Source organism: Oncorhynchus tshawytscha, linkage group LG15, assembly GCF_018296145.1.
Source record: "Oncorhynchus tshawytscha isolate Ot180627B linkage group LG15, Otsh_v2.0, whole genome shotgun sequence".
Lineage (NCBI taxonomy): Eukaryota > Metazoa > Chordata > Actinopteri > Salmoniformes > Salmonidae > Oncorhynchus > Oncorhynchus tshawytscha.
In genome coordinates, this window is record NC_056443.1 from 18,751,868 (window position 1) to 18,776,794 (window position 24,927).

Sequence of the window (24,927 nt, forward strand, 5' to 3'; positions counted from 1 at the left end):
ATGTTCCCATGGGGATAATGGATCAGCTGCTGACCTGGGCACACACATCTATTTTGCCATGGGGATAATGGATTGGCTGCTGACCTGGGCACAAACAGCTGTCTCCGCTGGACATCCAGGTATTTCTCACACTAATCAATCCATCTCTGGGAAGTACTGGTGGCCCACCTTGGCGCAGGACGTCACTCGCTACATCAACTCCTGTTCCGTATGTGCCTAAACCAAATCCCCCTGGAATGCTCCAGCAGGGAAACTCCATCCCCTTCCAGTGCCTCAGCTTCCCTGGTCCCATCTATCCATTAACTTTGTTACTGATCTCCCCTCCTCTGACAGTTTCACCGGTTGTGGATAGATTTTCAAAATCCTGTCCTTTTAATCCCGCTTTCTTGTCTCCCTACTGCTCTCCAGATCGCTGAAGCACTATTCCAGCAGGTCTTCTGGCATTATGGTCTTCCGGAGGACATCGTCTCTGACCGTGACCCCCAGTTCACATCATGGGTAAGGAGAGCCTTTATGGAGAAGCTCGGGGTCACAGTCAGCCTCACTTCCGGGTATAGGCCTCAGTCCAACGGGCAGGTGGAGAGGATAAACCAGGAGCTGGGAAGGTTCCTGAGGAGTCAGGGCTCAATTCCTTCCATGGACGGAATACGCCCAGAACTCGTCGTCCACCGTCAAAAGGATCAGGCAGACCGTCACAGCGGTGCGACCCCTTGTACCACCCTGGGGATCGTGTCTGGCTCTCTACCAGGAACCTCCCACTCTGCCTGCCCTGCAAGAAGCTGAGTAACCGGTTTCTGGGGCCATTCAAGGTTCTCCGGAGGATCAACGAGGTGACGTATAGGTTACAGCTTCCCAGTGACTACCATATCTCACCTTATTTCCACCTTTGCCGCTTGGACTGGCCCACTCCGCATCCTCAGGGTCGGCGTCATCCTGAGGCTGGAGCCGTGCGTCGGGGGGGGTACTGTCATGTCTACTCCCGCTCCTCCCCTCCGGCGTTCGACGTCGACTGTGTACTTACCACCGGTCCTGGGATCCATCATTATGCACAGCAGGCATCAATCATTACACGCACCTGTACGTCATCATGAGGAACACCTCGACTCCATTATCTCACACATTACCACCCCTATATGTGCCACTTATTTCTATTACACTATATTAGATGACTGTCATTCATATTCTATTCATCCAACTCAATGTAACATCGATAGATTTAGGCTACTACTTCCTTATAACCATCATGAGGTTGCTACAACCTAGCCTATGAATAAAAGTTTACAACAGGTGCACAGGTCGAGAAATGTGAGTAATCAAGGTGACAGAAAGTGACACATTCAATACCGCCTTGCCCACGCTTGCCTGCATCTAGCTGATCTAGGGTGTAATCATTAGTCCAACAGTTGCAAACAAGAGTTTCTATTGGACAAATTCAGGTATGTTAATCCCCGTTTCGTTCTATTTAAGAAACATTTTTCAACAGAATCGGCAGAATGAATACACAACTGATCACACGCAAACACAGTTCACCTTCATAGCAGTCACATGCAAATAGCATGTAAACTTTGATCTTTGTATAATTCCTTTTCGCATCTACGTGTTCTCCTCTCACCTTGAACTTCAGTGCACAACACCAACTGTCTGTGACCAGGTGAAAAAACCTTTCCAAGCCAAACCATCTCATAACCACTAAGTGCTGCACACTTGTGCCATTAGGCACCCCTCCATGTGTAGGCTATTGTACTGGCCTGTGGAGTACATTGTTTCATATGTGTAGTAGTTTGTTGCATCGTATTGCTTAGTTTATCATTTGTGTCAACACTTTAGAACTCTCCATCTTATCTCTGTAAACCTACCCTAGCTTCACCCATTTCCCCAATGCTGCTTCCTTCGCTTTTTCTTCTCCTGATTTGATAACATGTTTAAAAGGTTTTGTGATGTACTGTTTTTACTACATTTTTGTCACCTGTGTAATGCTGTCCTGCTTATTCTGGGGTTCAGACTGAATGCAGTGGTAAATGTACTGCTTACAATTGACAGCAGCAACATGGACCTGTTAAATTTACAAGAAGGGTGTTGATATACAGTAGCTGCGTTTAGGCATGGCTTCCTTGTTTTGAGTCTAAGTGTTTCTCATTCTGCTGGAGTTGACCTAGTATTTTATATAAAACCTACCTTAAGCATCCAATGTCCATTTGTAACTCACCCCCAAAAGCACAATATTATGTTTTACATTGTTATTTTTACTGGTCTAATTCCTAAAAGGGAAAAGCAGAAGAATCTGTGCGCTCTTGCATAGTAACAATAGTTCATATGGTGCACTTCAATGTCCAAGGTTTGTGGCATTGAATAAATAAATAATTTAATGTTTACTTAAATTCAGATGTTTATATGTTATGTTGTGTATAAAAGGCAAATGTATGCATTGTTTACTATTTTCATTTCTTTAAAACAAATGTGATTGATGGGTGATTAGGTGTATTGTCAAATATGCTTATTCATTCATCCTTATGGATACATTCTGCAATGAGTTAATCAGGCTTTTGAGTCTGCAACATAAGTTAGTTCTGAATTGCTTTAATAAAGCAGGGCATTCTGACACCATCAATTGAAATAGATTTCACCTTGTTCATATAACTGTCAGAAATAAGAAAAAATCTCCACCAGCTGAAGCAGAGGAGCATTTGGTAAAATAAAGGTATGATGCTAATATCTAGGTAGGTAGATAGCTGCAGTGCATTCGGGAAGTATTCAGAACCTTGACATTTTTCACATTTTGTTAGTTTACAGCCTTAGTCTAAAATGTATTCAATTGTTTATTTTCCTCATCAATCTACACACAATACCCCATAATTACAAAGCAAAAACAGGTTTTTATAAATAAAATAAAATACCACTTTTACATAAGTATTCTGACCCCTTACTTTGTTGAAGAACCTTTGGCAGTGATTACAGCCACGAGTCTTCTTGGGTATGATGCTATAAGCTTGGTACACCTGTATTTGGGGAGTTTCTCCCATTCTTCTCTGCAGATTCTCTCAAGCTCTGTCAGGTTGGATGGGGAGCATCGCTGCACAGCTATTTTCACAGCTATTTTTTGTCTCCAGAGATGTTCAATAGGGTTCTAGTCCAGGCACAGGCTGTGCCACAAGGACATTCAGAGACTTGTCCCGAAGCTACTTCTGCGTTGTCTTGGCTGTGTGCTTAAGGTCGTTGTCCTGTTGGAAGATGAACCTTCATCCCAGTCTGAGGTCCTGAACGCTCTGGAGCAGGTTTTCATTAAGGATCTCTCTGTACTTTGCTCCGTCCATCTTTCAAATCAAATCAAATTTATATATATAGCCCTTCGTACATCAGCTGATATCTTTAAGTGCTGTACAGAAACCCAGCCTAAAACCCCAAACAGCAAGCAATGCAGGTGTAGAAGCACGGTGGCTAGGAAAAACTCCCTAGAAAGGCCAAAACCTAGGAAGAAACCTAGAGAGGAACCAGGCTATGTGGGGTGGCCAGTCCTCTTCTGGCTGTGCCGGGTGGAGATTATAACAGAACATGGCCAAGATGTTCAAATGTTCATAAATGACCAGCATGGTCGTATAATAATAAGGCAGAACAGTTGAAACTGGAGCAGCAGCATGGTCAGGTGGACTGGGGACAGCAAGGAGTCATCATGTCAGGTAGTCCTGGGGCATGGTCCTAGGGCTCAGGTCCTCCGAGAGAGAGAGAGAGAGAGAGAGAGAGAAAGAGAGAAAGAGAATTAGAGAACGCACACTTAGATTCACACAAGACACCGAATAGGACAGGAGAGGTACTCCAGATATAACAAACTGACCCTAGCCCCCCGACACATTAACTACTGCAGCATAAATACTGGAGGCTGAGACAGGAGGGGTCAGGAGACACTGTGGCCCCATCCGAGGACACCCCCAGACAGGGCCAAACAGGAAGGATATAACCCCACCCACTTTGCCAAAGCACAGCCCCCACACCACTAGAGGGGTATCTTCAACCACCAACTTACCATCCTGAGACAAGGCTGAGTATAGCCCACAAAGAACTCCGCCATGGCACAACCCAAGGGGGGGCACCATCCCAGACAGGATGACCACATCAGTGAATCAACCCACTCAGGTGACGCACCCCTTCCAGGGACGGCAAGAGAGAGCCCCAGTAAGCCAGTGACTCAGCCCCTGTAATGGGGTTAGAGGCAGAGAATCCCAGTGGGAAGAGGGGAACCGGCCAGGCAGAGACAGCAAGGGCGGTTCGTTGCTCCAGAGCCTTTCCGTTCACCTTCCCACTCCTGGGCCAGACTACACTCAAACATATGACCCACTGAAGAGATAAGTCTTCTTTCCCTCGATCCTGACTAGTCTTCCAGTCCCTGCCTCTAAATAACATCCCCACAACATGTTACCACCACCATGATTCACTGTAGGTATGGTGCCAGATTTCCTCCAGACGTGACGCTTGGCATTCAGGCCAAAGAGTTCAATCTTGGTTTCATCAGTCCAGAGAATCTTGTTTCTCATGGTCTGAGTCCTTTAGATACCTTTTGGCAAACTCAAAGCGGGCTGTCATGTGCCTTTTAATGAGAAGTTGCTTCTGTCTGGCCACTCTACCATAAAGGCCTGATTGGTGGTGTGCCAGAGATTGTTGTCCTTCTGGAAGGTTCTCCCATCTCCACAGAGGAACTCTGGAGCTCTGTCAAAGTGACTATCAGGTTCTTGGTCACCTCCCTGACCAAGGCCCTTCTCCCCCGTTTGCTTAGTTTGACCGGGTGGCCATTTAAGAATGGTGGAGGCCACTGTGTTCAATGCTGTAGAATTCTTTTGGTACACTCCCCCAGATCTGTGCCTCGACACAATCCTGTCTCGGAGCTCTACAACAATTCCTTCGACCTCATGGCTTGGTTTTTACTCTGACATGCACTGTCAACTATGGGACCTTATATAGACAGGTGTGCGCCTTTTCAAATCATGTCCAATCAATTGAATTTACCACAGGTGGACTCCAATCAAGTTGTAGAAACTCAAGGATGGCCAATGGAAACAGGATGCACCTGAGCTCAATTTCAGGCCTCATATCAAAGGTTCTGAATAGTTATGTAAATAAGGTATTTCTATTTCTTATTTTTCTACAATTTTCTACAATTTCAAAAAACTTGTTTTCACTTTGTCATTATGGGGTAATTGTGTGTAGATTGTTTTAGCTAGGCAAGTCAGTTAAGACTAAATTCATATTTACAATGATGGCCTACGAACAGTTGGTTAACTGCCTTGTTCAGGGGCAGAACGACAGATTTTTACCTTGTCAGCTCAGGGATTCAATCTAGCAACCTTTTCATTTACTGGCCTAACGTCCACTAACCACTAGGCTACCGGCCACCCCATTTATGAAGAAAATTTTGAATTTAATACATTTTATAATATGGCTGTAATGTAACAAAATGTGGAAAAGGGGAAGGTGTCTGAATACTTTCCAAATGCACTGTAGCTTCTTTGCAAAAAGCTACTGCTACTAGTATAGAATCATGTGCAAGACACAAGACAATGTATAAATAAGTCAACAAATATTAGTTAAATAAAATATGGAACAGTAAATTAAAATATATTTAATTTTTGGATCAAGGTAGCTAGCGTGCTGACAGCAAATGTGTCAGCTAGAGATGATGTACAGAAGCTTGCAAGGATATGTATAGTCTTGCATGATGTTTGCTTAAAGATGTTTGCTTTGATGCCAATTAGTATTTTTGAATTTGAGCGCCAAATATAGTAATAAAAGTCACCTTGTCCGAGAGAGATTTACACTGTTATCAAAACGTCACGCTAGGGTAAGCCTACACGAAACACTTATTTGAAGTGTTTCTAAAATCCACAATGAATAAACTAAATGCTGAAAAAAGTTTGGAACCATCTCCGTGTTTTACTTCTAGTTTTTATGGGTATTATGTGGGGCTCATTTGGGCCACGAATGGAGAAACGTACTGTATAACGCCCCACACAGCAGACTGTCGACCAATCGCGTTCACCTTGTTATTCTGAATCACGTTGTTGCAAATGCCGAGTTCAAAACAACTGGGAAATCTCAAATTTCCGACTACAAGTGCGTTAAAGACAACTGGGAACTCGGAAAAAAACGAGCTCAGACTGGGAAAAATATTTTGAGCGCTCATCCACCTTGCAATATATCATACATTTTCCAATTGGTAACCTAATGTATATTGTACAGATTCACAACATATAATGCGAATTGTAATGTGTACCATATTTTACGAAATGGGTGATGGACATCCACAAATTAATAAATGCCATACAAACGTAACATGTCATACCAAATGTATTGTTTAGGATTAACTACAGAATAATACGAAATTCTCAGAAACTAGGTTACAGACAAAACTCGTGTACCATGGTACTATCTCTGCCAATCAATTTATCCGTATCTAAAGGTAGTGGACAGCTGGTGACATCTTGAGACTAACAAAACATAGCAGGCGCTTGACGACAATTTCAAAAAAGGGTCGGGGGAGGTTTTCTGCACTGTTCAACAAATCTGAATAGTGCAGAAGAAAAACTCCCCCAATATAAAAAAATGTATATATTATCAGGCGCCTGCTACGTTAGTTTGCTCTCAAGATGTCACCAATTGTCTACTACCTTAGAGACGTATAACGTGATTGGCAGACGTGACCAGCAGAGATAGTACCATGGTACACCCGTTTTGATTGGTGTACAGTTTAGTACTCGGTGGCGTTTGCCTGTCTATCTAGCGAATATGAAAGTAAGTATTTTGAAAACATTTCCGAGATTTGACATTGCCAACAAACGGAAATGTTTTCAGAATAAATAGCTCCTCCCTCGACAGATCTATCATCTCGAAAACGAAAGCAGATAGCTTGCTACGGCCCACCACTTTACATGATTGGATTGTGATTGAAGGAGTGGGACGGGTTTCGAGTTATTTATATATTCCCCCCCCCCCCTCCTTTCCCACAATGGAATATTTTATTTTCAGGAGGAAGGAGAAGAAAAAGTGGGCGGTAATATAACTTTTCAGGATATAGTCCGCCCTAAAACCCCACCGAAGAAGATCACCAATGCGAGTTGTTGTTCTTATTTTTTACGCCATATGCATTGACACGAGCGCACATTTCGTATTAAATTCCTTGTATTAGAGTACAATAAATCAACGTATTGGAATTTTTAAAATCGGATTCACATCTTCGATTTCACTTGGATCGTTTTCACTTTTGAACTTGTTTCTTTGTTTCTTTTTATCCAACCAACTGTCGCACTCCCCCTATCCCTCGGACTGGTTTTGGCTCTCTGCATCTTGATAACGTTACATTTTGAGAGGCACTTTTATAACTTTTATATCACAACTTTTTACGCAACGCCAAATAGTTGCGGCGTAATTAAACTGTCGACGCACCGGGATATTCATCGCCATTCAGTGAATACGTCGCACATCAAACCTCAAAGGGTTAGTTTGAAATCTGGCTGGGTCTGACCTACTTTTTACAGATATTGAGTCTGTCAAGGCTTGCCTAGTCGCCATGGAGAGGCGGGACAGTCGCCAAGCAACATCTGATTACCCTCACCCATTTATACACAAACTGAAACTGACCAGGGCACAGAGAATACGGGTGAGTTGTCTTATTATGCTTGAGGAAATGTGGTAAGAGTTTGAGTTGAAAAGAGGACACATTTGAATGGTTTGTGTGTCTGCATGCATGTACCTATTGTTGATTATCAACCGTGCACGCATCTATATTCTGGATTCATTGTAGCATGTAGCAGCTTGTCTAGGAACTGTGATACAATATGATACATTGTAGCCTGTGCCAGAATGTGTACATCTGTGTGTGTGTGTGTGTGTGTGTGTGTGTGTGTGTGTGTGTGTGTAATGAATATTATACATTGCAGGCTACCTACCCTATTTAACTTACTATTCTCCATATATTAACATGTCCCTCCAATCCACAGGGCATTGTGTTGGGCACCATCCTCTTCCCCATACGAATCTTCCTGGTCGCCCTCTGCTTCCTGATGATGTGGCCTATTGCCCGGCTGCGTTTGGCCGGCTTGTCAGAGGAGGAACGCTCCCGGCCAGTAGTGGCGGGGTGGCGTTGGTGGCTGCTACATTCCATCATTCGGTTCCTGAGCCGGGCAGCGTTTTTCTTCCTGGGGTTCTGGGTCCGGGTTAAAGGACGTAGGGCAGGGCGTAAGGAGGCTCCTGTGCTGGCAGTGGCGCCTCACAGTAGCTTCCTGGACATGTTGGTGCTGCCGGAAACCCAGTTAGCTACAGTGGTGTCCCGATCGGAAAACCAAAAAATCCCTGTTATAGGGGGTGAGTGTGGGGGTAACTGGGAGTGGGACACATGCGCGTGCACACACACACACACACACACACACACACACACAGTTGGCTAAGGTGGTGTCCAGATTGGAGAACCAGAGCCTGCCTGTAATAGGGGGTGAGTGTTATGCGGGATACTTGGAGTGACTCTGGATCAAAGTTGTCCTTAAAAGACACAGATCTAGTATCTGATTACTGTCCTCAAATGGTAATCTTAATCACTGGGGATAAAATACCGCACTGGGGGCAACTTCATTCTACTATGTTGGGATGAGATGGAGAATGAGAGGGGGGGGTGGAGGTTGGGAAAGGAAGGAGAGATGGGGGAGGGATTAGAGAACAGGGAGTATTGAGAAATGTTGACAAACTCCTAAAACAAACTATTGCCTCATGACTTTTCTTGTTTTTGTACTCCTGCTATCTTTTCCCGACCTTTCTGCTTTCTTTCTCACCTTTTTCCCTTCGTATTCCCTTTCCTATCTCTTCAGTAGCATAGGCCTTCAGTGGCTTTTGTGTCCTAACTAATATAATGATCACGTTGTTATGGTTATGTCACATTATAACAGCCTTGTGTATGGTTCCTTTTTTCTCCCTTTAGCCCTCCTGGAGTTTAACCAGTCAGTGATGGTAAATAGGAAGAATCCAGAGTCCAGGAAACAAGCTATTGCGCAGATCATAGAGAGGCTCACCTCCAACGGCTACTGGCCACAGGTAAGCAGTGTTCAAAGGTCCTATTTGGCCAATGGAGGTAACAGGTGTAACGGAGTAGCCTTGTCCGAGACATGTAAACCTAGTTGTTCAAGGATTTCCAGTGGTTGAGACATTGGGTTATCACATAGGCGACGTGGGCTCACATCCAACCAGTTACACACATGTAACCTCACTGCATCAGTCTTGTGCCATGTAGCGTGACGACTCTGAGTTAACTGGCATGTTAGAATGATGTAACAATAGAACAATTAACATTACTGATGAATGGACGACTGTTATAGAACTGGTTTAACGCCTTCTTTCTCTCAGTATATATCAATCACTGTCTCAATCTCTATCCCTGCCTCCATCTTTCTCTCTCTCTCCCTCTTTCTCCTCCTAATGAACCTTACTGATGGACTGGCTTTACGAAATCCCTTGCTTTCTCACTCCCCATCTCTGTCATTGTCTCTCTTCATCAATCACGGTCTTTCTCTCCCTCTCTCAGATGCTGATGTTCCCAGAAGGCACCACTACGAACGGCACCATTCTCATCAAGTTTAAACGTGGTGAGAACCAGACCTTGGTTCAAGTACTATTTGAAATCTTTCAAATGCTTTTAGCCTTTGCTTTAGCCTGCCTAGGGTGCCAGATTGGCGGTGTTTGCACTTTTGCTTCTATTCCAATAGTTCATATAATTTCTAATAGCATATGAACCTGGTATTGGTGTGCACACAAAGAATATCTTGGCTTAAATCAACAAACTCACTATTGCAGAACCTAAAGAAATGGATGGCATGTTGTGTTACGTAGGGAGGGGAGAAAGAAAGGTGTGAGCTGACTGGTTTACTGTTCTCTCTCTCCCTTCAAGGTGCCTTCCTGGCTGGAGTCCCAGTCCAACCAGTCCTGCTGCACTACCCCAACAAACTGGTGAGTAGAGAGGGGAAATAGAAAGTGAGTGGTGGAATGAACCACTGCCTCTGGGAGCATATATGGTCTGGGATGACCGCACTACCACTAGACCAGCTCCAGACAGAGTAGTTGACTTGCCGATGGATTGGAATTGGGCCTGAGAACACCCTTCCTATTAAGGACTACAGTGTTCTGGTCGTGGGAAAATACCATGTTGTTTGCTTTCTAATCATAGATGCGGTTCCCTCCACTAATGTTGGCACCCTTGGTAAATATGAGCAAAACTGGCTGCGGGGAAGAAGAAAAACCTCTTTATATTCACAAAAATTAAACCTTTAATTCAAGTAAAAATAATTGAAAGAAAAAATCTATTCTTATCATAAAACAAATATATGTTGGTTCTCAAATATATGTGTGCCACAATTATTGGCACCCCTTCATTATTTGTGCAACCTCCCTTTGCCAAGATAACAGCTCTTCCCCTATAATGTGTAATGAGTTTGGGGAACACATGGCAAAGGATCTGAAACAATTCCTCCATATCGAATCTCTCCAGATCCTTCAGATTCTCCAAGATCCAGGCTTGTGGACTCTCCTCTTCAGCTCATCCCACAGGTTTTCCATGGTGTTTAGGTCAGGGGACTGGTATAGCCATGGCAAAGCCTTGTTTCTGTGGTCATTGAAGCATTTTTGTGTTGATTTTGAGGTGTGCTTTGGATCACTACCCTGCTGGAAGATCCGGCCCAGTTTAAGCTTCCTAGCAGAGGCAGTCATGTTTTGATTTAATATCTGCTGGTACTTGATGGAGTCCATGATACCATGTATCCTAACAAGTTGTCCAGGGCCTTTGGAAGAAAAACAGCCCCACAACATCAAAGATCCACCACCATACTTCACAGTGGGGATGAGGTACTTTTTTGCGTGGCCATCTTTCTGTCTACGCCAAACCCACCTCTGGTGTTTGTTTCCAAAATGCTCTATTTTGACATCTGACCATAGAACCCAGTCCCAATGAAAGTTCCAGTAACGTTTTGCAAAATGTAGGTGCTTGAGTTTGTTGTTTGACAGCAAAGGCTTTTTCTTTATGGCAACTCTCCCAAACAACTTGTGAACGTAGTTTTGGAGATTTTCTGACCCAAAACCCAACTAACGTCTGCAATTCTCCAGCTGTGATCCTTGGAGATTTTTTGGCCACTCGAACCATCCTCCTCACACACGTTAACAATCGGCCTGAAAGAGGACATTGCCCTGATGGTAGAAATGGGCATTTTCAACCATTGAGCTTTTTTCTTATAGCCATTTCCTGGTTTGTGCAGCTCAACAACCCTTTGTCACACATCATTACTGTATTCTCGGGTCTTTTCCATAGTAATGGATGACTATGGGAACCTGGCCTGTGTTTCACCTCATATTTATACCCCAGTGAAACAGGAAAGTCATGGCTTTCCACTTTAGGGTTCCTAATCACTCAGGTGAACTTAAATGTAAAATATGAATGGGTATATACTTCAGTTAGATTTTACTCATAAGAATTTTTAGGGGTGCCAATAGTTGTGTCTCACGTTTCAAAGAAAAATATTTGTCATTTATTTCACATTTTATTTTTTTTTTCTATAATTTTACTTCAATTAAAGGTTTGATTTTTGTGAATATTTGTAATGAAAGACCAAGAGGATAAATAGCAAAGATGTTTTGCTCATATTTACCGAGGGTGCCAATATAAGTGGAGGGCACTCTTGTTAATCTTTGCATGTTGGAACTCCAATGGTGCAACAGCATGTCTGTACAGGGTGTGTTTTGAACTGAGTGACCTGTAGGCTATGCAATGTTCTGAACATAATCAGGTGACGTACTGTCTGCACGTGTGAGTTTAAAAGAAAACTGGCTTATTTATCTAGGATACTGTGCGCTGGACCCACAAGGGCACAACCTGGTAAGGCATCATCTAAATTAATTTTTCTTTGGAATATGATAATCATTCAACTTCATTATCTATAATATTGGAAATAAACTTTTTCTAAATGTTATTTCACTGATGGGTGTTGTTCCTTCCAGGATTGAGACACTGTGGCACACCTGCTCTCAGCTCTACACTAACGTTACTGTTGAGGTATGATCGTGTTCTGTTTTCAGATTGGCTGTCGGTGTAAATGTCCTCTTCTCTTATTAGCGATATTACCTGTCAGTATTAATATCCTGTTCTGATTACCTGTCACTATAAACTATAAATGTAATGTTCTCTTATTGGCTACAGTACCTGTATTAATGTCCTGTACTCTGATTTGGTTACAGTATCTGCCAGTATACACCCCCTCTCAGGAAGAGAAGGATGACCCTAACCTGTATGCAGACAATGTCCAGAAACTCATGGCCAAGTAAGTTTACACAGAATTTCTGCCTGTAATGCATGTCTATCTCATCTTTGGGCTCAGTCTTCTTGAGGTGTGTGTTTTGTTGTTGCGGTATGCGTGTTATTCTAACAGTACTGAGTTTACCTCTGAGCTTGTCAGGGCTCTGTGTATCCCAGCTAATGACTGTGTACGAATACCTGTATTTGCATTTTTAAATTGTAGGCTTTTTGAGAAGAAAATAATGAGTATGGTTTAAATGCCAGGATGTTATGCTCATTTACGATTTTCATCTAGTAGAATTGCGCATTAGATGATGCATTCTCAGTAGGATCAGCCTAGTATGCTGATATTTGTTGCTTACTGCGGTCGTTTTGACCAAATATGTAGTACGATTAGTAAACAATATGCAGTTTAAGTAGTAGGCACTGCTTATGTGAATGAGAGGTGTATGTGTGGTCTTTCAGTATCATCTCCTATGTGTTTCAGGACTCTGGGTATCCCAGCTACAGACCATGTGATGGAGGGGCGTGTTCCTACCAGAATGCTAGGGGGGCTCTCCCTCCCCCTAGAACCCCCAGCCAGAGAAACCCTCTCACTGCTGCACAAAGACGGGTAAGAGACGTGTGTGTGTGTCTCACAGGAGGCTGGTGATGGGAGGACGGCTCATAATAATATCTGGAATGGAGTAAATTAATTGGTATCAATCTATGTTTGATTTGTTTTTATACCGTTAAGTACACTCGGTTCCAGCCATTACTATGAGCCAGCCCTCCCCAATTTAAAGTGCCACCAGTCACCTGTGGTTTATGTGTCTGTGTGGAGTCATCAATTGCGTGTGCGTATGCAGAGTCATATAACAATAAGCATTTTGTATTAGAGAAGAACATGTGTAGAACTTGTTTGTTACTGTGTATAGAATGTATGTATATGGGAACTTCCTATTTTGTTAGTCACACCTGGTGATCACCTGTGTGGCTTACCTGTAGGAGTAGAACAAAGGGATTATGGGGAGATGCTGTTAGTGTTGAGTTGGAACAGGTGTGGCGGGCCTTGGAAGATGCTACAGAAAAACTGTTTACAAATGCCTTATCATATTTTTATATTTACAAATATATATGTTTCACTGTGACAACCCGTACATTGGGAGTAATACATATCTATCGACTCTCAAGTCATTAATGCAAATTCGCGTTGGAAACGTGCCTGCAAAGCTTCTATAGAAATGGCTACTTTAGAATCTAGGAACTGAATCCATGACAATATATACATACAAGTATCTGCCAACATAGAGGGCGTTAGGCCACTGTGAGTCAGAACAGCTTCAATTAAACTTCACATAGAGTTCCAGACACTTGTAGAATCTATCAGAGGGTTGCGACACCATTCTTCCATGAGAAATGTCATAATTTGGTGTTTTGTTAATGATGGTGGAAAACCCTGTCTCAGGCACCACTCCAGAATCTCTCATACGTGTTTAATTGGGTTGACATCTGGAGACTGAGACTGCATCGTTTTCATGCTCATCAAACCTATCAGTGACTTCTTGTCCTCTGTGGATGGGGGCATAGCCATGGTAGCCAAAATAATGGCCTGCCCAGCATTTTTATACATGTCCCTAAGCATGATGGGATGTTAATTGCTTAATTAACTCAGGAACCACACCTGTGTAGAAGCACTTGCTTTCGAAATACAGTGTACCCCTCATTGACTCAGGTGTTTCCATTATTTTGCGAGTTGCCTGTATACAGGGAATTTGGAAAGTATTTTCCACATTTTTGTTACTTTACAACTTTATTCTAAAATGTATTAAATATTTTTTCCCTCATCAATCAAAACACAATACCCCATAATGACAAAGTGAATACAGGTTTTACATTTTTTGCAAATATATTACAAAAAAAAACAAAACAGATACCTTATTTACGTGACTACTCAGACCCTTTGCTATGAGACTTGAAATTGAGCTCCGGTGCATCCTGAGATGTTTCTACAACAGCCTGCTTGGAGTGCACCTGTGGTAAATTCAATTCATTGGACATGATTTGGAAAGGCACACCTGTCTATAAAAGGTCCCACAGTTGACAGGGCATGTCAGAGCAAAAACCAAGCCATGAGGTCAATGAAATTGTCCATAGAGCTCTGAGACAGGATTGTGTCGAGGCACAGATCTGGGGAAGGGTACCAAAACATTTGTGCAGCATTGAAGGTGCCCAAGAACAGTGGCCTCCATCATTCTTAAATGGAAGAAGTTTGGAGCCACCAAGACTCTTCCTTTGAGCTGGCTGCCCGGCCAAACTGAGCAATCGGGGGAGAAGGGCCTTGGTCAGGGAGGTGACAAAGAACCTGATGGTCACTCTGACACAGCTCCAGAGTTCGTCTGTGGAGATGGGAGAACCATCCAGAAGTACAACGATCTCTGCAGGACTCCACCAATCAGGCCAGACGGCCAGAGTTGCCAGACGGAAGCCACTCCTCAGTAAAATGCACATGACAGTCTGCTTGGAGTTTGCCAAAAGGCACCTTGGACCATGAGAAACAAGATTCTCTGGTCTGATGAAACCAAGATTAAAATCTGTGACCTGAATGCCAAGCATTACTTGAGGAAACCTGGCACCATTTCTACAGTGAAGCATGGTGGTGGCAACATCGTGCTGTGGGAATTTTTCTCAGTGGCAGGGACTGGGAGACTAGTCAGGATCAAGGGAAAGATGAACAGAGCAAAGTTCAGAGATGGTTCACCTTCCACCAGGACAACGATTCTAAGCACAGGGCCAAGACATCGCAGGAGTGGCTTCAGGACAAGTCTCTAAATGTCCTTGAGTGGCCCAGCCAGAGCCCGGACTTGAACCTGATTGAACATCTCTGGAGAGACCTGAAAAATAGCTGTGCAGCAACGCTCCCCATCCAACCTGACAGAGCTTGAGAAGATCTGCAGAGAAGAATGGGAGAAACTCCCCAAAGGTGTGCCAAGCTTGTAGCGTCATACCCAAGAAGACTTGAGGCTGTAATCGCTGCCAAAGGTGCTTCAACAAAGTAGTAAAGAGTCTGAATACTTATGTAAATTTGATATTTCAGATTTGTTTTTGTTGAGATTTGCAAACATTTCTAAAAACCTGTTTTAACTTTGTCATTATGAGGTGCTGTGTGTACAGTTGAAGTCTGAAGTTTACATATGCTTGGGTTGGAGTCATTAACTCGTTTTTCAACCACTCCACAAATTTCTTGTTAGGACATCTACTTTGTGCATGACACAAGTAATTTTTCCAACAATTGTTTACAGACAGATTATTTCACTTATAACTCACTGTATCACAATTCCAGTGGGTCAGAAGTTTACATACACTAAGTTGACTGTGACTTTAAACAGCTTGGAAAATTCCAGAAAATGATGTCATGGCTTTAGAAGCTTCTGATAGACTAATTGACATCATTTGAGTCAATTGGAGGTGTACCTGTGAATGTATTTCAAGGCCTACCTTCAAACTCAGTGCCTCTTTGCTTGACATAATGGGGAAATCATAAGAAATCAGCTACGACCTCAGGAAAAACTTTTGTTGACCTCCACAAGTCTGGTTCATCCTTGGGAGCAATTTCCAAATGCCTGACGGTACCATGCTCATCTGTACAAACAATAGTATGCAAGTCTAAACATTGTGGGACCACGCAGCCGTCATACTGCTCAGGAAGGAGACGTGTTCTGTCTCCTAGAGATGAACGCACTTTGGTGCGAAAAGTGCAAATCAATCCCAGAACAACAGCAAAGGACCTTATGAAGATGCTGGAGGAAACCGGTACAAAAGTATCTATCCACAGTAAAACGAGTCCTATATCGACATAACCTCTCAGCCGCTCAGCAAGGAAGAAGCCACTGCTCCAAAACACCATTTAAAAAAAAGCCAGACTACGGTTTGCAACGGCACATGGGGGCAAAGATCGTACTTTTTGGAGAAATGTCCTCTGGTCTGATGAAACCGAAATAGAACTGTTCGGCCATAATGACCATGGTTATGTTTGGAGGGAAAAGGGGGAGACTTGCAAGCCGAAGAACACCATCCCAACCGTGAAGCACGGGGGTGGCAGCATCATGTTGTGGGGTGCTTTGCTGCGGAGGGACTGGTGCACTTCACAAAATAGATGGCATCATGAGGTAGGAAAATGTATATGGATATATTGAAGCAACAACTCAAGACATCAATCAAGAAGTTAAAGCTTGGTTGCAAATGGGTCTTCCAAATGGAAAATGACCCCAAGCATACTTCCAAAGTCGTGGCAAAATATATTACGGAGAACAAAGTCAAGGTATTGGTGTGGCCATTACAAAGCCCTGACCTCAATCCTTTAGAAAATTTGTGCGCAGAACTGAAAAAGCGTGTGGGAGCAAGGAGACCTAAAACCTGACTCTGTTACACCAGCTCTGTCAGAAGGAATGGGCCAAAATTCACCCAACTTATTGTGGAAGGCTTCCTGAAATTTTTGACCCAAGTTAAATAATTTAAAGGCAATGCTACCAAATAGTAATTGAGAGTATGTAAACTTCTGACCCACTGGGAATTTGATAAAAGAAATAAAGCTGAAATAAATCATTCTCTACTATTTTTCTGACATTTTACATTCTTAAAATAAAGTGTTGATCCCAACTGACCTAAGACAGTTTTACTAGGATTAAATGTCAGGAATTGTGAAACTGATTTTAAATGTATTTGGCTTAAGGGGTATGTAAACATCCGACTTCAACTGTAGATTTGATGTGAAAACAACAATTTAATCAATTTTACAGTAAGACTGTCACGTGACAAAATGTGGAAAAAGTCCAGTTGTCTGAATACTTTTTCAGATTGCACTGTATATGTAGGCTATTTATCTATGGCTTTGTGTTTGATCCTAACTACGCAGGTGCTCTCCTTCTTGTGTGCAGGACTTCTTAAATTGTCATCTAGAAACCTCTCTTTCTCATTCCTCTCCCCTTCAATTTGTTTCTCTTCTTCCATCTCTTCCTCTCCATCCTCAGTCTCAGAGAGTCAGAGGTTGAGGCGGCACTAACTCAGATGATTGACCGTTGTCAGTCCGAACAGGGTTGGAGGGCTGTTGTGGATGAGCTGGTCCCTCTTATGGGACTGACTGACAGACAGACTGCTGCTAAGATCTGTGGTCTCTACTCAAAGGTAAAGTCCTCCTGAGGTAAAATTGTCCACCAGCGTCAAATGTGTGTGCAGCACATTTTGAATATTTCTTGGTGTTGTGTGTACTTTGTTTCTCTGTTGTTTGTGTAATGTTTGCATGCGCACAGTATTCCGGCTAGTAACTCATATTCCGCTTAAGGTCTAATTCGGGATAAGCTGTTTACATGTACCTTTTTGATATCCTGTTCACGAGTGTCCATGGAATCTGTGAATATCCAGAATATTCCTAATTGACTTTCATATTAGTTAAATGTAATAGTACAGTGCATTAGGAAAGTATCAAATCAAACTTTATTTGTCACATGCGCCGAATACAACAAGTGTAGACTTTACAGTAAAATGCTTACTTACAACTCCTGAACCAACAGTGCAGTTCAAGAAGAAGAACATATTTACTAAGTAGACTAAAATAACACAATAACGAGGCTATTGTACAGGGGGCACCGGTACCGAGTCAGTGTGCGGGGGTACAGGTTAGTTGAGGTAATCTGTACATGTAGGTGTTGTGACTATGCATAGATAATGAACAGCGAGTAGCAACAGTGTACAAAAAGAAGGGGGTTGTCTGTAAATTGTCCGGTGGCAGTTTTATGAATTGTTCTGCAGTCTTATGGCTTTGGGGTAGAAGCTGTTGAGGAGCCTTTTGGTCCTAGACTTGGCGCTCCGGTACCGCTTGCTGTGCGGTGGCAGAGAAAACAGTCTATAACTTGGGTGACTGGAGTCTCTGACAATTTTATGGGCTTTCCTCTGACACCGCCTATTATATAGGTCCTAGATGGCAGGAAGCTTGGCCCAAGTGACGTATTGGGCCGTTCGCACTACCCTCTGTCGTGCCTTACGGTCAGATGCCGAGCAGTTGCCATACCAGGTGGTGATGCAATCGGTCAGGATGCTCTCAAAGGTGCAGCTACAGAACCTTTTGAGGATCTGGGGACCTATGCCAAATCTTTTCAGTCTCCTGGGGGGGGGAAAGGTTTTGTCGTGCCCTCTTCACGACTGTCTTGGTATGTTTTGACTATGATAGTTCGTTGGTGATGTGGACACCAAGGAACTTGAAACTCCTGACCCGCTCCACTACAGCCCTGTCGATGTTAATGGGGGCCTGTTCGGCCCACCTTTTCCTGTAGTCCACAATCTTCTCCTTTGTCTTGCTCACATTGAGGGAGAGGTTGTTGTCCTGGCACTGCATGTTGTCGGTGATCACTGTTGTATCATCGGCAAACTTGATGATTGTGTTCTGGCCGTGCAGTCAGGAGTGAACAGAGAGTACAGGAAGTGGTTTTGAACGCTGAGGTGTAGTCAATGAATCGCATTCTCACATAGGTGTTCCTTTTGTCCAGGTGGGAAAGGGCAATGTGGAGTGCAATAGAGATTGCATCATCTGTGGATCTGTTGGGGCAGTATGCAAATTGGAGTGGTCTAGAGTTTCTGGGATAGTGGTGATGATGTCAGCCACACCAGCCTTTTAAAGCACTTCATAGCTACAGATGTGAGTTCTACGGGTTGGTAGTTATTTAGGCAGGTTACCTTCATGTTCTTGGAAACAGGGACTATGGTGGTCAGTTTGAAACATGTTGGTGTTACAGACTCAGTCAGGGACAGGTTGAAAATGTCAGTGAAGACACTTGCCAGTTGGTCAGCACATGCTCGGAGTACACGTCCTGGTAATCCGTCTGGCCCTGCGGCCTTGTGAACGTTGACCTGTTTAATGGTCTTACTCATTGACTACGGAGAGCATGCCACACTATTCCGTCTAAGATCAGCATATTCCAGGCATCTTATCCTGTTTTCACATAACCGGGATACAAGCTTTTTGGGGTTATTGTGAACAGGATTTTATATGCGTCAACTCAAAAACAGAGTACTTGAATATCCCAAGTAATATATATATATATTATTGGTGTGCATGTAAACGTGGTCTGTGTGCATTGCAGGATGACAAGGTGGATCTCAGACAGATCTATCTAAGTGTGGCGGCTGTCTCCAGCTTTATGGACTTCAAGTCTCTCCTTCACATCGCCTTCACTGTAAGTACCTCTCCCGGTGTTTGTGTGTACGTGTAGAATGGATTCATAACCCCTGTGTTAATGTTTAGAGTAGATGTTAAACCTGGTAGGAAGTTATGCATTTCAACCTGTAAAGTGTGTGTACGTAGCCTGGGTCCCAGATCTGTTTGTGCGCTTGTCAACTCCAGCATGTTTGGCAAGAGCGCAGGAGTTGGCAAGAGAGCAGAAACAGACTGCCACCCAGGTTAAGAAAAGAGGAACAAACCCAGGCTGTATATACAGTATTAAGAGGGCGCTTTAACCTATAAACTGTACATATACAGTATATTTTACATGTGTTTGTATGTACTGTATTTGTACAGTGCATTCGGAAAATATTCAGACCCCTTCACTTTTTCTGCATTTTGTTACTTTACAGCCTTATTCTGAAATGGATTAAATACAGGGGTCTGAACTTTTCGAATGCACTGTAAATGTGTGTATGTACTGTATTTTCTAAATGGAATATTTTAAACTGTATATTAACTTTATATACTTACATAAACGGTATAGTTTATATTGGGTTAGAAATATCTGCTCTGTGTGTGTCTGCAGCTGTATGACAGAGAGGGTAGTGGCAGTCTGACAGCGGTGGATGTGTCTGACCTGATGGGGGCGGTAGTGGGGAGTCCTCAATACCACACAGAGGAGCTGTACTCAGAACTGTCCCGGAGAGGCGTGCCCACTGAACGCAAGACACCAATCTATATTAACATAATTTACATTTAAATTAATGAACAACTTGATTAATCAAATTAACATATCTTTAATTTTGAGGGACCCATCCACCACGACCCCTCTTTCGGAGGACCAAAAAATGTTTTTGTTACATGTATATTCTACACATTATTTTACACTGTAATTACATAACTATACAGTGGGACAAAAGTATTTAGTCAGCCACCAATTGTGCAAGTTCTCCCACTTAAATTCCAGGCCTCATCTTTTTATCATAGGTACACTTCAACTATGACAGACAAAATGAGAGAAAAAAATCCAGAAAATCACATTGTAGGATTTTTTAATGAATTTATTTGCAAATTATGGTGGAAAATAAGTATTTGGTCCATAACAAAAGTTTATCTCAATACTTTGTTATATACCCTTTGTTGGCAATGACAGAGGTCAAACGTTGTCTGTAAGTCTTCAAGGTTTTCACACACTGTTGCTGTTATTTTGACTCATTCCTCCATTCAGATATCCTCTACAGCAGTGATGTTTTGGGGCTGTTGCTGGGCAACAGACTTTCAACTCCCTCCAAAGATTTTCTATGGGGTTGAGATCTGGAGACTGGATAGGCTACTCCAGGACCTTGAAATGCTTCTTACGAAGCCACTCCTTCATTGCCTGGGCGGTGTGTTTCGGATCATTGTCATGCTGAAAGACCCAGCAACGTTTCATCTTCAATGCCCTTGCTGATGGAAGGAGGTTTTCACTCAAAATCTCACGATACATGGCCCCATTCATTCTTTCCTTTACACGGATCAGTCGTCCTGGTCCCTTTGCAGAAAAACAGCCCCAAAGCATGATGTTTCCACCCCCATGCTTCACAGTAGGTATGGTGTTCTTTGGATGCAACTCAGCATTCTTTGTCCTCCAAACACGACGAGTTGAGTTTTTACCAAAAGTTCTATTTTGTTTTCATCTGACCATATGACATTCTCCCAATCTTCTTCTGGATCATCCAAATGCTCTCTAGCAAACTTCAGACGGGCCTGGACATGTACTGGCTTAAGCAGGGGGACACGTCTGGCACTGCAGGACTTGAGTCCCTAGCGGCGTAGTGTTACTGATGGTAGGCTTTGTTACTTTGGTTCCAGCTCTCTGCAGGTCATTCACTAGGTCCCCCCCCGTGTGGTTCTGGGATTTTTGCTTACCGTTCTTGTGATCATTTTGACCCCACGGGGTGAGATCTTGCTTGGATCCTAATAATTTCTCCCACAGTTGATTTCTTCAAACCAAGCTGCTTACCTATTGCAGATTCAGTCTTCCCAGCCTGGTGCAGGTCTACAATTTTGTTTCTGGTGTCCCTTGACAGCTCTTTGGTCTTGGCCATAGTGGAGTTTGGAGTGTGACTTTTTGAGGTTGTGCGACAGGTGTCTTTTATATTGATTTCAAGATCAAACAGGTGCCATTAATACAGGTAACGAGTGGATGACAGAGGAGCCTCTTAAAGAAGAAGTTACAGGTCTGTGAGAGCCAGAAATCTTGCTTGTTTGTAGGTGACCAAATACTTATTTTCCACCATAATTTGCAAATATATTCATTAAAAATCCTACAATGTGATTTTCGGGATTTTTTCCCCCTCATTTTTTCTGTCATAGTTGAAGTGTACCTATGATGAAAATTACAGGCCTCATCTTTTTATGTGGGAGAACTTGCACAATTGGTGGCTGACTAAATACTTTTTTGCCCCACTGTATATATATGCTATTTGATTACATCTGGACAGATGGTACTTAAACACATCCGGTATACATTATATGAAGTGTTTTCAGTCATAACTATTATAAATCATGGATTTTTAAATTCAACCCTCGGCTACTTTCAGCCCATTCCAACTTACCTTGATTTATTCGTGGTTTATAATTAAACTTTTTGTGGCTGTTGAGCAGAAACCAAGTCTGTGATCATGTGACACAAGCTGTTTCAAAGAGGGGCAGTCGGACAATCGCTCTTAACTACTGGCTCTTTCTCAATTAATCTTTCCTCGATTCCCCCGCATCCTCTCCCCTTGCCTCCTTCTCAAAACCCATTAGAGAAGGTCTGACGGGAGTGACCGTGGACCTTCTCCAATACAGTTGAGGCGCCAAGGAGATCGGTAGCGAGGACTGAAGGAAAGACAAGTTGAGAGATCCACATCCTTGTCAACAACCCTAATGCTACATTGTTGTATCTCTACAGAGGAGCTGTTCAGAGTGCTGACCACCCATCCCACCTATCAGAAGCTGATCAGCGAGTACCTCACATCTGAGGGGGCAGAGTCTAGAATGCCATCTACTCCTCTGATCAATGGGAAGGTTGGGAACAATAATGAAGGATTGCCTAACGACAACAGATCGGCTTTGCTTCATAAAACCGCTGATAACAGCTCGGCTCTACCCCACAAGAAGGATGACTAAGTGAAGGAACTCTGAAGCATAGTAATTGAATTCCTGACTGGGCAGTCTAATTGCTGTGATCTGAAGGGCTATGTCCCTTCTAGAAATTATATTTATGTACTCTGAAGGCTAGTCTGTTGCTGGCTACGTCTCCAATGACACCCAATGATGACTTTGGCGAATCCCCTTCTAGGAATTATATTTCTATGGGGCTTACACTGTTTTGAGAAATGGAGAAAACCTGCACAAAGCAGCTCTACAGTATCTACAGTAAGCCCCATAGATGTTAAATGGAATATATGTCATGACTAGTTTGTGTGAGTCTCAGATTAGTTATATATTGTTTACAATGTACATAGCTAGCTATGATTATTTCACGCAGTTCCGAGTCTGTTCGTCAAGATGCTGTGAAAATAGTATCACAATAGTTATTTATAAATGTGATGTTTTAATAAAATTAAGAGTTCTTGTATTTTGTACTGGTTGAAAGAGATGTGGTATGTGAATAATTTGTATTGTTTAAAGAACAAAATATATAAACCAAATGTAAATGACAATTCTCAAGATTTTTTAAAATTATATTATACATACACCTGTAGAAATCCACTTTTCGAGCTGAAAGACAATGGCCACAGTTTACTGGGCAGTTTACATAGTGTTGCACAACAATTTAAGTCTATAAAAGTCGTTGTTTTAGTCAAGTATGATATATTTCGGCTAGAAGTGACAAACCCGAACTACCCACTTTGTGAACATGTGTGTGAATGCGGTGTCGTCCTATGATATGACGTAATAATTATTTTAAACCTACATTTAGTTTCAGGGCTGGATTTTATTTGAATGTCACCACCCACTAGCATGGCATTGTTTATTCATCAGAAACAGCTGCAGTCTTCGTGACCAGATACTCAAGTGGCGGCTCTAACAATGGAAGGCTGCCAGGATGTGGCAAGATCAGGTGGGACCATTCCAGCCAATGAGAGTGCAGATACGCATGTGAACAACAGGCACAACGGTTACCACAGCCACAAAGTCAGTTCTCTAAACCGTTACTCTTTCTCTGACTTGTCATAGAAGTAGCCATTTTTGTCCTCTGCTTCAGCCCCTTTCTCTTTTTTTGGTAATTGCTGTTTTCGTCAATTCCTTTCCCCTATTCTCTGCAGCTTTGCTTTTCCTCTTCTCTCATCATGGGACTTGGCTTTTCTGTCTTTGCCTCGACTCGTTGTTTCACCGTCTGTTTTCTTTGTCCCTGTTGAGGCTCTTTTCAGTATCACCTTCAGTTTATCAGTGTTAATATTAGGAACAGTAGTCGCCTTGGACTCGCACTTTCTCTTCCTCACTGTATGTCTGTTTCTCTTCAGTTTGTTTTCTTTTTGTTGCTTGTCTCTCCTCCTTTTGACTGTTTATTTTCTGTTCCGTCGTGTATTTGGTTGCTATCATTTTCTCCACCCCTTCTCCTATAACTAGCTACTTCACTTTTTTTCCCTTTTATCTTTTTTCTTTTACTCCCTGTTTTGAATGTTATATCCCTGCTGTCACCTCAAACTTCAAGAATCTAGGGTTGAACACACACACGGCACATCTCACACACGGCACATCTCAAATGACGCCCTGTTCCCGGCCACATAGTATGCTTGTGACTAAAAACGCAACCATAAAATGAACATCAATAAAGGTAGACCTTGTGTTACTTATATCAAGTTTGTTTATGAATTATTAAGTGATTAAATTTCGTAATTCTGTTACCAAATCGAATTACTGCAATTCATTTACCCGTTCGTCCCATTCTCATTTTCAGATATTCCTCATAGTACACTACTTTTGACCTGAGCCATATGGGCCTCAATTCAAATGTAGTGCAGAATATGGGGATTCGGGAATAGGGTGCCATTTGAGATGCAACATTACTTTTTTTTAACCACTAATAACATCACTGTTAGGACCCATGAACACAAACGTGATGTTCATAGGAGCGTGTCAAATTTGATTACAAATGAAAGCTAAGAGACTATACTTCTGAGAAAAGAAGGCATATACAAATTTGATTTATAGGCTTTGGTTTCTTGTCAAACAGATGGAAATATGGGTCTTTGACAACATTTACCAGAAAGTCTTAAAAGGTATTAGAAATACAGAAAAACACAGTATTGTTTAAGTAATAACCCCTGCCAAAAAAATATCTACACTTATATTTAGTTTTGGAGAAATGATTTGCCTTGTAATTCTGTTACCAAAACCCCACATACGTATCTCCCTCGTGAGGAGGGAGGATAATGAAAGTTCATAGAAGTAA

The 24,927-nt window shown here is 42.6% G+C and overlaps 1 protein-coding gene across 1 annotated transcript; it reads left to right on the top strand.

The window, feature by feature from the left end:
* The first annotated feature begins 6,900 nt into the window (after positions 1–6,900).
* Positions 6,901–23,106, top strand: LOC112214559 (lysophospholipid acyltransferase LPCAT4). Its single transcript, XM_024373391.2, has 13 exons — positions 6,901–7,642; positions 7,983–8,346; positions 8,954–9,066; positions 9,554–9,614; positions 9,917–9,975; positions 11,856–11,890; positions 12,013–12,067; positions 12,250–12,332; positions 12,795–12,920; positions 17,317–17,470; positions 19,423–19,515; positions 20,089–20,224; positions 22,438–23,106. Exons 1-13 carry the CDS (start codon positions 7,553–7,555, stop codon positions 22,653–22,655), a joined length of 1,587 nt encoding a protein of 528 aa, XP_024229159.1. The 5' UTR covers positions 6,901–7,552; the 3' UTR covers positions 22,656–23,106.
* Positions 23,107–24,927: the final 1,821 nt, after the last annotated feature.